The 14185-nt window shown below is 39.5% G+C and overlaps 2 protein-coding genes across 2 annotated transcripts; both read right to left on the bottom strand.

Annotated features, from left to right (window-relative positions):
* Nucleotides 1-1464: 1464 nt before the first annotated feature.
* LOC5515505 lies at nt 1465-8068 on the bottom strand. Its single transcript, XM_001635573.3, has 7 exons — nt 7858-8068; nt 5465-6713; nt 4995-5048; nt 4250-4403; nt 3325-3416; nt 3088-3179; nt 1465-2736 (listed from the first exon to the last, which is right to left on the bottom strand). The coding sequence occupies exons 2-7, from the start codon at nt 6620-6622 to the stop codon at nt 2556-2558; spliced, it is 1731 nt and encodes a 576-aa protein (XP_001635623.2). The 5' UTR covers nt 6623-6713; nt 7858-8068; the 3' UTR covers nt 1465-2555.
* Nucleotides 8069-11447: 3379 nt separating this feature from the next.
* LOC125561101 (ribosomal protein S4, mitochondrial-like) lies at nt 11448-12579 on the bottom strand. Its single transcript, XM_048724385.1, has 2 exons — nt 12304-12579; nt 11448-11891 (listed from the first exon to the last, which is right to left on the bottom strand). Exons 1-2 carry the CDS (start codon nt 12577-12579, stop codon nt 11448-11450), a joined length of 720 nt encoding a protein of 239 aa, XP_048580342.1.
* Nucleotides 12580-14185: the final 1606 nt, after the last annotated feature.

Genomic DNA, 14185 nt, shown 5'->3' with positions numbered 1-14185 from the left:
GGTCCCAGTCTTTTACTTCTTAGTAACCACAGGGATTCCACATCCCCAATATGTTCTATAACAGCAATACAAATAAGGGGAACGAGCGTTGGCCGGCTTCAGAAAATTGTTTTTTTGCTGTTCAACCTTAAACCCTTCCCCGTGCCTTAGGAAAAAACTTATTAGGGAAAATTAAAGAGGGCGACTTCGGGCAATCTAGGAGCGTATAAGGGGGTACGAACTCAGAATCGCAAGAAAACGCAAAAATGCATCAGAGTTTTGCGAAAAAAAGGAAACCGCTTTGTTTTAGGAAACTGCACCAAAATAAATACCAAAACCGAAATAATCTTAATCAACTGCAAGCCCTTTCCCCATTTAACGTCTGACTCGACTAAGGAAATGGATTCGTGTTAAGCCTTACTTCTTCTCTATTGCTAACTTTCTAGCACAGTAAACATAGTGGTTTAATAAATAAATACAGGGTATAATTGGGGGTCTCATTAAGTTGTGTGACTTAACACATTCATCCCTATAACGCCCCCCAGAAGCCCATAAAAATGTAGGCCCAACTCGTCAGAAATGCAACTAAACATACCAGACCCGGATACTCGGATTCACCCAAGGAAGTATGATTTTCAAAAACGCATCAATACATACAATGCAATATAAATAACTCCGTTGTCAAATATCAACCTTAATTTCTGACAAAACTTGTAAACAAATCCTTTAACTCATAAACATTCTTCGCCAAAAAGGAAGCAAAATTGTTGTCAACAACAAACAGGCGGCCACATGATCGCTAGACAGCAGACACCGGGCCCTGGGTACCAGAGCCCCCAGACTTCTCTCGTCCAGTGACGCTCGCTTCGCTCGTCACGGCACTTTAAGTTAGCGTCACTGGACGAGAGAAGTCTGGAGGCTCTGGTATCCAGGGTAGACACCGCAGTACATTGTTGGGAAACTTCAGCGGTAGCTGAACTTGACTAGGTATTCTTGACTAGTAGTGTGGGGTTTCTGCTTGGTTCAGCGGTAGCTGAACTTGACTAGGTATTCTTGACTAGTAGTGTGGGACTTGAAGTGGGGGGTTTCTGCTTGGGTCAGCGGTAGCTGAACTTGACTAGGTATTCTTGACTAGTAGTGTGGGACTTGAAGTGGGGGTTTCTGCTTTCAGTTGTTTTTCTCACAATTTAGCGCTAGAATACTTAGGAGTGGATGTGTTAGATGCTATATTAACCATCAAGTTAATGACCAAGGGCGTAGCCAGGGGGGTGGCCTAGCCCCCCCTTCTAGCAGCCATAAATACAGTAAATTTATGAGACATTATCTAAAATACAGGAGAAAATGCCTTGAAAGGGCCTTCTCCTGTAAAAAATCCTGGCTAAGCCACAGATGACCTTGAAATAAGAACTATATGATCTTGTTTTATGGGCCCTTTTCAAGTGACGCGGGCCTCTGCAATAAATGAGAACAATGAATTCTTGAAACTCTAGAATATTCAAATTTACTCATCAATTTATACAGTTCACAGTAGATTAAGCTGTCAAAAACTGCATTTTATAATTTGTTTCACAACTAAATGCAAACACAAAACACCATAACAGAAGTTTTCATTAACATGTGAATTAATGAACTCAAATTCCTTCTTATTGTGATTAATGAAATCCAATTTGTAGCTTTCCAATAACTGTTTCACACAAACAACTAACACCCCACATAGAATAAGGGTAAGAAGGCTTTCCTAATAACTAGAGAGAAATAAATAACTGTAAACCATTCTAGAAAATGCTGCCACTAGAAAAGTGCTTAAAAAGCGGATTGCTGATTTAACACTACATTACATTGGTTCCAACTCAAGAAATATCAAGAAAATATTACATCACAATGAATGTGTTGTAAATCTATATTATTCTGCTAAAGAATACTTCATGATTACTGAAACATTGTCATAATGGATGATAACATCATACCTGTCAACCTCCGAAAATCTCAAGGCTTGAGAATTTTTTTGGGGGGGGTGGGGTATATTCATTTTTGTGGGAGAGGGGTGGGTTTAACTTTGCAGGCTTTTGACGTATAGAAAGCTCTCACGAACAAATCCACTTATAGATCGCACGAGGGTTAGATAAATTGCCCTACGCAAGTGAATTATTGTTTCAAATATTTTAATAGAACATTGGCAAAATGATGATTTTTTATATAATAATTTCTCTTAAGCGATAAAAATCGCTAAAAAGCGGGAGATTTAGTGCTCAACGCGGGAGAGCGAGAGAAGGGGTCCAAAATCTTGAGACTCCCGCCTAATACGGGAGAGTTGACAGGTATGTAACATATAAATTTCACTTAGTAATTAACTATCACTTAAGAAGAAGACATGAAATACTTATATTCTAAATGTGATTTTTTTTACAAATGTATCATTTTGTCATGGTTTCCAACATAAAAGAGTAGTGAAAAAATCCTTGGCACAAAAAGGTCACTTTGCACTACTTGGAAACAACGAATGCCAGCATGCCACGTTAACAGGTTCTGAACCAAGTCCCTACTGTTGAATCACACATAGAAATGGCTAGCTTTGTCTAGACTGGGTTTTTAATGACCCTGCCCATCCTGTGATCATAGACTTGTCGACAAAAGAAGACCAATGAGGGGTCTGTGTCAGGAGCTGGTACTGAACCAGGCCTTGTAGACTGACCGGGAGGTACTGGGGAGAATGGGGTTGCACGTGATTCTTGGCAGAGCTTGTTTTGTGCACGGTATCTGCAATGAATAGACACATTTAATTATTTACAACGAAAAGTGAAGAGTGCACAAAGTATTTATATTTCAATTTTTTCATAAAATCTTTAACAACAAAAATCCTAACTAAAATTTTCATTTCTCACATGGGGCAGGTGTTCCCTCAGCCAAGGTGGTCAACATTTGATGAGATTTCAACTGAGCATTGTTTTTTTGTTGTTCAGTGGTTTATTTTACTGAATTATGGATAAATGTGCCTGGTTTTACTCTCTCTGATTGAGGGAAAAAGTCCTCACATCTAGAAGGTTGTCATACAGGATTGATTATTGCTATGGTATATTGGTTATGATTATTATCCTTATAATAGTATACCTGCAATACTCAGGGTAGCTTAGAGCATAACACTTGTCAACTATACAGGCAACACTATTGTCATCCTTGTGTCTTGATGCCATCACTTCCATCTAGAAAAAAAGATTGTAAATGGTTCCATGATCAAGTGAATACTAATTTACACAGGCCACAAAATAAAGATTGTAAATGATTCCGTGATCAAGTGAATTCTTATTTACACAGACCATTTTAATTAATGTACTGTATATACTGTACCTCGCCATGAATGGAAGGGTCCCTCCCCACTTCAGTCTGCTCTGGCCGATAGTACCACAAAACACTCATCATCATCTCGCCAGCATTAGGACCTGTCAGAGTGATATTCATTAACACATCACATCTTGTTTTGTAGAGTAGAAATGTATAGAAGCTGGCAATAATTAGGAAGAGTAATGAGAGTGGAAACATGGCAGCTGGGTTTTAAAATAAACCTTAAGAGGGGTTTCAATACAGCTTGTATCCAGCAATTCTCGTTTTTACCTTTATAAATACTTTTACTATAATCATAATCAAATGGAGAAAAGAGTCAGTGAGAGTACATGCACAGATAATTACTATAATCATAATCAAATGGAGAGTACATGCACAGATGATTACTATAATCATAATCAAATGGAGAGTACATGCACAGACGATTACTATAATCATAATCAAATGGAGAAAAGAGTCAGTGAGAGTACATGCACAGATGATTACTATAATCATAATCAAATGGAGAGTACATGCACAGATGATTACTATAATCATAATCAAATGGAGAGTACATGCACAGATGAATGGTCATGGAAGTGAAGTCTCTTGGACTACCATCACTACTCATCCCAATTTGACCAAGGTATTTATCACACATTAGTATAAATCTCGCAATTTGATTGGCTCCCGTACTCACTATCTATTGAGCCATAGATAGTAAGTAGCGAAAAAGCAGTTATTTCTTACTGAAAATTATTAAAATCGTCATTTATTTGAAGGTATAATGTGAGTGGATTTATACTAAACCAAATTTTGTTTTCTATGAGTCAAATAGTCAACTCAGCGCTATGCGCCTCGACTATCTATTGACTTGAGCTTGTAGTCTAATTGTTAATTAGTCCATTTGATCAAGGTATGTATGACATTAGATTAACATGGGTTCACCCACCTTCATCCTCTTCCCAGAGACCCGACACCCTGGCAACAAAGGGTTGATCCTTGCGACGGGTTCCAGCCTTAAGGAGGACTGAATCACGCACATTGATAATCTCATCCCCTCGCTGAATGCCGCTGTAGTAATGCCGAATTACGATTTGATCATCCTGAGCATAAAAAGATCGTATTCAATCAAAAACTCTCTGTACTGTGTACTGTAGCTTGGCCAAATGCTCAAGAAACAGGCATGTAGCCAGGAGTTCCTGAGGGGGGGGGGAATGTGTAAAACATCGCATGGCGATTCTTGGTTAAGAAAAGATCTTTTTTTTTAAGCTGGGGGGGGGGGGGGGGGTGTCCCATGCGCACACTGTAGCTACATGCCTGGGGAAAGGATGAGAAATAAAGAGGATACTACAAGGATGGATTAATAGCAACAAAAAATAATGCCATCTTCATCCCATTTATTCCTTTTGTTGGCTAAATCTAATCACCACCCCCTTCATACTTATCTAGATACCCTTCCAAAAAAAGCATGTTCTTCTAATGGGAATGGCATAAGTTCACATTTATTGAGCACACTTTAAACCATAAAATCCTTTTGAATGAAATTTAGAAAGCCTATCTCGCTTACTGGTTACCTCTGCCCTTATTGGGACAAACTTTGCAATGGAAATTAGAAATAAAACAAAGCAATCCCTATACATTTTATAAATCAGGCTGTACTGTCTGCTTGGAGGAGATATAAGTTGAAGACTTACATAGCAGTAAGGCTTGTCTAGTGGTATACCATGGTAGGTCCAACCGTTGGTTCTCTGAAACCAAATAGAACACCATGTCAGATATGAATAGCATCACGCAAGAAGGGTCTGAGACAACATTTCTAAAAGTAATTTTAAATGCCTCTCTAGCATAATCAAACATTCTTACCAGCAGTTGTTAACACCAGAAATGTTAGTGTTGAAACATTCGAAAAAATCTAAATTTAATCCTAAAGAAGAATGCATCATTTTGTCATGGCTCCTATGGCATTTATGTATATTGTGTTGTACAATGGCATTTATGTATATTGTGTTATACAGTGGCATTTATGTATATTGTGTTGTACAGTCATTATACCTATAATTCACTGATCAAGAGCCAGATGGACTTAAGATAAAATTGAATAACTATAAAATTGGCAAGAGTGTTCAAAGGAGTTCTAATCCTTTCCACACACACAAGCTCTCACCTTCTGTGTATGAGGCTCCCCCCTGGCTCTCTCTGCCTGCAATTTTTCAAGTTGGAGGTTTAGAGCCTTCATGTGGATGCTTTTGAGGGGGTTCCCGACAGGACGGTGCCGCCCTGCACTAAATGTTGATGTAGATGTCGCTGCAAAATTGATCTTAGGTACCCTTAATGGTATAATTGTACTTGAGTCAGCGTCACGTCTAGTGACGAGGGAGTCTTTCCCTATCCCTTGAATCTTGGATTTCTCACTCAATAAGTCATTTATTCCCTTGATTTTCACAAGAGGACCACTTTTGCTCACCATTGCATTGAGCATGGCTTGAGCATTTAGACTTGCAGTTCTTTTATTTAGTGTTTTACTCATTGTTAGCTCCACTGGTGGTTTTGGAGGTGCACTTGGGGTCACCAAGTGGTTTTTGGTAAATTCCATAGACCCTGAGGGTGTCACCAACTGTCCTTTGATTGGAACAGAGAGCAAGCGGACGTGTTTGAACTGTGGCGTAGGACGTGGTAAATCAACCTGGATGCATGCATCCACCATGGATGCCGGTAACTCACCAGTGGTAGTATCACATTCTATCTCAAGTTCTTGCTCTTTTTTCATCAGCAATGTATCAATGTTGAAATTCTTTCTGCTCTTTTTGACACCATCTGTGGTTGAGTCTGGCTCAAGTTTTCGTTTTCTGAGATGTTTTGATTCCACTTCGGTTCCTCTCTCAATCAGTCCACCATTTGAAGATGGCTCATTAGCAGCAAATAGTATATCTTGCTCAACATCAGAAGTGGATGTTATTTCACTAGGAATGTATTCTTCAAAACTGAAACATTCTTCTTCATTGCCATTTTTCATGTCCTCAACACTACTACGAGATAGCTTCCTTGAGTGCTGGTGAATTTCCACAATATTACGCCCAGCAAGAGGACTTGAGGGCTCAAAGAAGAGATTCACTTTTGCGGCAGCATTCAAGCTTGCCATCCTTGGTGTACGTCGCCTTGCAAGTGAGTCATCCTCAACTGCTGGCTTGTCAACAAACCCTGGTGTAGGAGCAAGGCGATCTAGTAACGAACTTGCAACACGCACTCTTCCCCTACGGTCAGTCCGCTTCAGATCTGACCCACCTTTCATGTCACCTGAATCCTTTCTGTTTACAACCTCCATTGTCAAAAGAATCAATCCAGATATCCACAAGTCTTGTTCTTGAGCACTTAGTTACATAACGATGGGGGGCTTTTACTTGTTACCTTGATTTCTAAAACATAGTAACAATTGATTATTACAAGAGTTTGACAAATAAGTAGTTTTTAAACAAGTCATTGAAATTTTATTTCATACAAGTGACTATAAATATATTCAAAACTTAAGTTTATGATCCCAAAAATACTGACAATTTTCACAACTCACAGAAAATACATGGAAGTATTTTTCACATATTTGTCTCAGTGGCTGTATAAATATTTCACAGGTGTCTAGGATCTATCTTCTCAAAGAAAACACAGATATTTTTTTGTAAATGTTCAGAAAGCACTTCTCTTTAAATAGCTTTGAAAATTAATCACCTCCATGTAAAAGGAACCTTATTTGAGTAAAATCATAGTTACATAATAAAAGAAAAAAAAAATATTAAGCTTTTATACCAGATGCCAGCCCATCCAAAATCGCTTTTATATTCCTACAAGAAATAGCGGAATAAATAATGAACTTAGAAATCGAGACAATAAACATTATTTCTTTATTACAGAGAGTTGGTCTTGGGCCAAACACTAAACAAAACAGAAAATAAATACACATTTCGTTTTACATATTCACTGGGACACTTGTGAGCGAAATGATCGAGTCTCGGTCAACCTCTGGGCCCGTAACCTGAGCTTAGGGGCAACAATACCCCCATTTCGATTTTCGGCGGTTTAGAAATGGCGCCCAGCCCAAAAGAAACCTTGTTAAGGAAAAGTAGACAAATTAAAGAGGCTTTCACAAAGAATTCCATGATAAAAAAGGGTTCGATAATTAAACTTGTTTCACGTTAGGTTTCTAAGCTTGTGTGAACACAAATAATCAGGCTCTAGTGTTTAATTTGCATTGTGCGATACCCTGCCCAGATGGACGTTCGCCGTTCCTGAAAATCGGGGTTGCCTTAGAATGACTCAGAAAAAACCGCCACAATCTCGAAAAAATACCACGAAAGTCAATCCTGTAAGGCCACTGAGTAGTATGTCTTATTTCCCTAAGAATAAGGGTTGTTTTTAGGCGCTACTTTGGCAGAAATGTTGGTTTCTGTTTGGGCCTATGGCGCCATATTGCACGCTGAATATATTACAACGGTGAGGGAAGTTGTCCCGAGGGTCTGAACTCCGCCTGTCCTAAAAATCTCCGTTCATCACATAATGACTTCTTACCTCGAAATTCACATTATTTTTGTAATCGATAGAGACTTGCGATTGTTGACCGCGCAGAAATTTCGTTGAATTTGTGGTATTGAAATTTGTACCCCAGTTCCTTGCCGAGTGTTGACTCAACTAAACCCTGTAACCCATGACGCAACGCGCTCTCTCTACTTCACATCGAGGCTTTGACCAATTAACCAAAATCACTCACAAAAGTTTTCTCCCTTTCTCGAAATTAGCATCAAGAATATCCAAACTACCAAAAACTAAACACTTCGTTTGAATTGTAAAATGTTGTCACAATCATAGAAAAGCTGGGTAATAGATTGGGGCTGTCACGTGATACGCGTTAAGAATTCTGACGTGATAAGGGCCACGTCATTGCTAAATGACTTTTCTTTCTTGTAATTTATACGTACGTTCAACATCTTGTTCCTCGACGATAAACTCAAAATGACGTAGAATAAAATAAAAATTTTCGGTCGGCAAAGGATGGCCCAGCCAATATATCCTTATTATGTTTATAAAACAGGGGCTAATAAAAATTTGTGAGCCCCTGTGTAAACCTACTACTAGGGTCCAAATGCTAGTAGCAGTGTTATCTTTATTTCGTTAAAAACAAACAAACAAACAAAGTATCTTGCCACATTTTATTAGGCATATAAAAGGCATTTTTTGCTTTTTTTTAATGTGCGTTGCTGTTATAGATATCTTTTTGTGATATTCGCAACATTTGTTATTCTCGAACTTTCGGAATCTTTCTATACGCGCTCTTGTGTACTAGCCATATATTTCCTCACGAACCTACAGACCGAAATGGGTGAAGGACGAATGAGAAACTCCATGTTACCAAGCTTTTCCTTGGGCTTCAGCGGAAAGTATTTTGAGTTTATTATTTCCTTTTTCTATTTCTTTTCTCACTCTTCGCTAGCCAAGTACTGCTACAAAAGAATTTGCTTTTCTGCTTCTAATTTTAAATTCATTACACTTGGAAAACGGCTCGCAATATTAGAGCTACTAAGTTTTCGAGTTCAAAAGCAAGAAAAGGGGAAATAAGTCAAATTTTCATAACGGACAGAACCGGAACTGCCGGGGGACCAGACACTTAGTATGCTTACGCGATTAACGGTTATTGACTTATTTTGACTGTTTTGCGGTTTTTCTATGCGTTTGTCTGCGCGGTTTTCGCAGCCCTTTTACCCCCCCCCCCCTCCTTAGTATTTTGCTATGATGGTGATATTTTGCTATGATGGTGATATTTTGCTATGATGGTAATATTTTGCTATGATGGTGATACTACTGCTACAACAAGGATTGGCCCTCAAGGTTTTTGTCATCACTATCATGCACATGCGACACACCCTTGTCCTGAATGTAAGTAATGGAACAGCTCTCAAGCACAAGCTTTATTGACCCGCTCCACGATGAGATACTTTGTCATTAGCTTGGCCTTGTCTGACACCCTGACCAGTTATTAATTTACCACACGTGACCCTCCCCCAACATTTTCATAAAATATAAGAAAATGACTCGTAGGGGCGTAGCTGTGCCCCCAAAACTTTTTTGATGATTCTGTACCGTGCCCCCACAATATTTTGAGGCCTGCTACGGCTCTACAAATGACAAGATGGTTGCACATAGGGCCAATCCGCACTACACGGAGGCTTGTTTTTGTTTCAGGTTTTGTCCACTGTCGGTACGTGTGTTTTTGTTTCTCCGGGACAGGACTTAGCCAATAATATGTGAATCCGCACTGAACACAAAATGCATACATGTCAATCAACTGTGACTTCTGAGAACCGTATCATGGTACGTAGAAGCGTCTAGTGTTTGCAAACAGGGCTAAATTTCTCTCGTATAATATCTGTCTGGGATCTATTACTGTCCAATGTCGAGCAAGCTGCAACTAGTACGATTCTAAAGTTTGCCTGTGATAATATTTCATTGGCAACGGCCTGGTTTTGTTTCGAAACGGCCAGCTCAGCCTGCAGGCCGTCACATCCTTTGATCTTCGGCCCGCCGAGGACAAACTTTTGTCCACTGTCTACTCGTGTCCGCATTTGTCTTTGGTCATTACCTGAAAGGTCCTGTCAACAACTATCCCTGTACAAACAGCTAAAAGTACTAGTGCGGATTGGCCCATAGAGACGGATCTGGCGTGCAAGGTAGTTAGGTGCTAGGTTTAGTCGGGCCTTCGAGTAAGCATAAAGAACTTGTTAGTTACCTTGTTAGTCACCTTGTAAATCACCTTCTTAGTCACCTTTTTAGTTACCTTGTTAGCTACCTTGTTGGCTACCTTGTAAGTCACCTTGTTAGTTACCTTGTAAGTCGCCTTGTTAGTCACCTTGCGTTAGTCACCTTGTTAGTCATCTTGTTAGTCACCTTGTTAGTAATCTTGTTAGTGACTTCGTTAGTCACCTTGTTAGTGACATTGTAAGTCACCTTGTTAGTCACCTTTTTAGTCACCTTGTTGGCTACCTTGTAAGTCACCTTGTTAGTCACCTTGTAAGTCGCCTTGTTAGTCACCTTGTTAGTCATCTTGTTAGTCTTCTTGTTAGTGACATTGTTAGTCAGCTTGTTAGTCAGCTTGTTAGCTACCTTGTTAGTCACCTTGTTAGTCACCTTGTTAGCAACCTTGTTAGTCACGTTGTTAGCTACCTTGTTAGTCAGTCACCTTGTTAGTCAACTTGTTAGCTACCTTATTAGTCACCTTGTTAGCTACCTTGTTAGTCACCTTGTTAGCTACCTTGTTAGCTACCTTGTTAGCTACCTTGTTAGTCAGTCACCTTGTTAGTCACCTTGTTAGCTACCTTGTTAGTCAGTCACCTTGTTAGTCAACTTGTTAGCTACCTTATTAGTCACCTTGTTAGCTACCTTGTTAGTCACCTTGTTAGCTACCTTGTTAGTCAGTCACCTTGTTAGTCACCTTGTTAGCTACCTTGTTAGTCACCTTGTTAGCTACCTTGTAAGTCACCATTTTAGTGACCTTGTTATTCACTTTGTTAGTCACCTTGTTAGCTACCTTGTTAGTCACCTTGTTAGCTACCTTGTAAGTCACCATTTTAGTGACCTTGTTAGTCACCTTGTTAGTCATCTTGTTAGTGACTTCGTTAGTCACCTTGTTAGTGACATTGTAAGTCACCTTGTTAGTCACCTTTTTAGTCACCTTGTTGGCTACCTTGTAAGTCACCTTGTTAGTCACCTTGTAAGTCGCCTTGTTAGTCACCTTGTTAGTCATCTTGTTAGTCTTCTTGTTAGTGACATTGTTAGTCAGCTTGTTAGCTACCTTGTTAGTCACCTTGTTAGTCACCTTGTTAGCCACCTTGTTAGTCACCTTGTTAGTCACCTTGTTAGCAACCTTGTAAGTCACCTTGTTAGCTACCTTGTTAGTCAGTCACCTTGTTAGTCAACTTGTTAGCTACCTTATTAGTCACCTTGTTAGCTACCTTGTTAGTCACCTTGTTAGCTACCTTGTTAGTCAGTCACCTTGTTAGTCACCTTGTTAGCTACCTTGTTAGTCAGTCACCTTGTTAGTCAACTTGTTAGCTACCTTATTAGTCACCTTGTTAGCTACCTTGTTAGTCACCTTGTTAGCTACCTTGTTAGTCAGTCACCTTGTTAGTCACCTTGTTAGCTACCTTGTTAGTCACCTTGTTAGCTACCTTGTAAGTCACCATTTTAGTGACCTTGTTAGTCACTTTGTTAGTCACCTTGTTAGCTACCTTGTTAGTCACCTTGTTAGCTACCTTGTAAGTCACCATTTTAGTGACCTTGTTAGTGACCTTGTTAGTCACCTTGTTAGTCATCTTGTTAGTCACCTTGTTAGTCATCTTGTTAGTGACTTCGTTAGTCACCTTGTTAGTGACATTGTAAGTCACCTTGTTAGTCACCTTTTTAGTCACCTTGTTGGCTACCTTGTAAGTCACCTTGTTAGTCACCTTGTAAGTCGCCTTGTTAGTCACCTTGTTAGTCATCTTGTTAGTCTTCTTGTTAGTGACATTGTTAGTCAGCTTGTTAGCTACCTTGTTAGTCACCTTGTTAGTCACCTTGTTAGCCACCTTGTTAGTCACCTTGTTAGCAACCTTGTTAGTCACCTTGTTAGCTACCTTGTTAGTCAGTCACCTTGTTAGTCAACTTGTTAGCTACCTTATTAGTCACCTTGTTAGCTACCTTGTTAGTCACCTTGTTAGCTACCTTGTTAGTCAGTCACCTTGTTAGTCACCTTGTTAGCTACCTTGTTAGTCAGTCACCTTGTTAGTCAACTTGTTAGCTACCTTATTAGTCACCTTGTTAGCTCCCTTGTTAGTCACCTTGTTAGCTACCTTGTTAGTCAGTCACCTTGTTAGTCACCTTGTTAGCTACCTTGTTAGTCACCTTGTTAGCTACCTTGTAAGTCACCATTTTAGTGACCTTGTTAGTCACTTTGTTAGTCACCTTGTTAGTCACCTTGTTAGCTACCTTGTTAGTCACCTTGTTAGCTACCTTGTAAGTCACCTTGTTAGTCACCTTGTTAGTCACCTTGTAAGTCACCTTGTTAGTCACCTTGTTGGCTACATTGCAAGTCACCTTCTTAGTCATCTTGTAAGTCACCTTGTTAGTCACCTTGTTAGTCACTTTGTTAGTCATCTTGTTAGTCACCTTGTTAGTTATCTTGTTAGTCACTTCGTTAGTCACCTTGTTAGTGACATTGTTAGTCACCTTGTTAGTGACATTTCTAGTCACCTTGTTAGTCATTTTGTTAGTCACATTGTTAGCTACCTTGTTAGTCACCTTGTTAGTCACCTTGTTAGCAACCTTGTTAGTCACCTTGTTAGCTACCTTGTTAGTCAGTCACCTTGTTAGTCAACTTGTTAACTACCTTATTAGTCACCTTGTTAGCTACCTTGTTAGTCACCTTGTTAGCTACCTTGTTAGTCAGTCACCTTGTTAGTCACCTTGTTAGCTACCTTGTTAGTCACCTTGTTAGTGACATTGTTAGTCACCTTGTTAGTGACATTGTTATTCACCTTGTTAGTGACATTGTTAGTCACCTTTTTAGTCACCTTGTTAGTCACTTTGTTATTCACCTTGTTAGTTACTTCGTTAGTCACCTTGTTAGTGACGTTGTTAGTCACCTTGTTAGTGACATTTTTAGTCACCTTGTTAGTCACTTTGTTATTCACCTTGTAAGTCACCTTGTTAGTCACCTTGTAAGTCGCCTTGTTAGTCACCTTGCGTTAGTCACCTTGTTAGTCATCTTGTTAGTTACCTTGTTAGTCATCTTGTTAGTGACTTCCTTAGTCACCTTGTTAGTGACATTGTAAGTCACCTTGTTAGTCATCTTGTTAGTCTTCTTGTTAGTGACATTGTTAGTCAGCTTGTTAGCTACCTTGTTAGTCACCTTGTTAGTCACCTTGTTAGTCACCTTGTTAGTCACCTTGTTAGTCACCTTGTTAGCAACCTTGTTAGTCACCTTGTTAGCTACCTTGTTAGTCAGTCACCTTGTTAGTCAACGTGTTAGCTACCTTATTAGTCACCTTGTTAGCTACCTTGTTAGTCACCTTGTTAGCTACCTTGTTAGTCAGTCACCTTGTTAGTCACCTTGTTAGCTACCTTGTTAGTCAGTCACCTTGTTAGTCAACTTGTTAGCTACCTTATTAGTCACCTTGTTAGCTACCTTGTTAGTCACCTTGTTAGCTACCTTGCTAGTCAGTCACCTTGTTAGTCACCTTGTCAGCTACCTTGTAAGTCACCATTTTAGTGACCTTGTTAGTCACTTTGTTAGTCACCTTGTTAGTCACCTTGTTAGCTACCTTGTTAGTCACCTTGTTAGCTACCTTTTAAGTCACCATTTTAGTGACCTTGTTAGTCACTTTGTTAGTCATCTTGTTAGTCACTTCGTTAGTCACCTTGTTAGTGACGTTGTTGGCTACATTGCAAGTCACCTTCTTAGTCATCTTGTAAGTCACCTTGTTAGTCACTTTGTTAGTCACCTTGATAGTCACCTTTTTAGTCATCTTGTTAGTCACCTTGTTAGTTATCTTGTTAGTCACTTCGTTAGTCACCTTGTTAGTGACATTGTTAGTCACCTTGTTAGTGACATTTCTAGTCACCTTGTCAGTCACTTTGTTAGTCACATTGTTAGCTACCTTGTTAGTCACCTTGTTAGTCACCTTGTTAGCAACCTTGTTAGTCACCTTGTTAGCTACCTTGTTAGTCAGTCACCTTGTTAGTCACCTTGTTAGCTACCTTATTAGTCACCTTGTTAGCTACCTTGTTAGTCACCTTGTTAGCTACCTTGTTAGTCAGTCACCTTGTTAGTCACCTTGTTAGCTACCTTGTTAGTCACCTTGTTTGTGAC

This window comes from Nematostella vectensis, chromosome 2 (genome assembly GCF_932526225.1).
Source record: "Nematostella vectensis chromosome 2, jaNemVect1.1, whole genome shotgun sequence".
NCBI classification, from domain to species: Eukaryota; Metazoa; Cnidaria; class Anthozoa; order Actiniaria; family Edwardsiidae; genus Nematostella; species Nematostella vectensis.
Note: the sequence above shows the minus strand (reverse complement) of the source record. Positions and strands in the feature narration are given on the sequence as shown.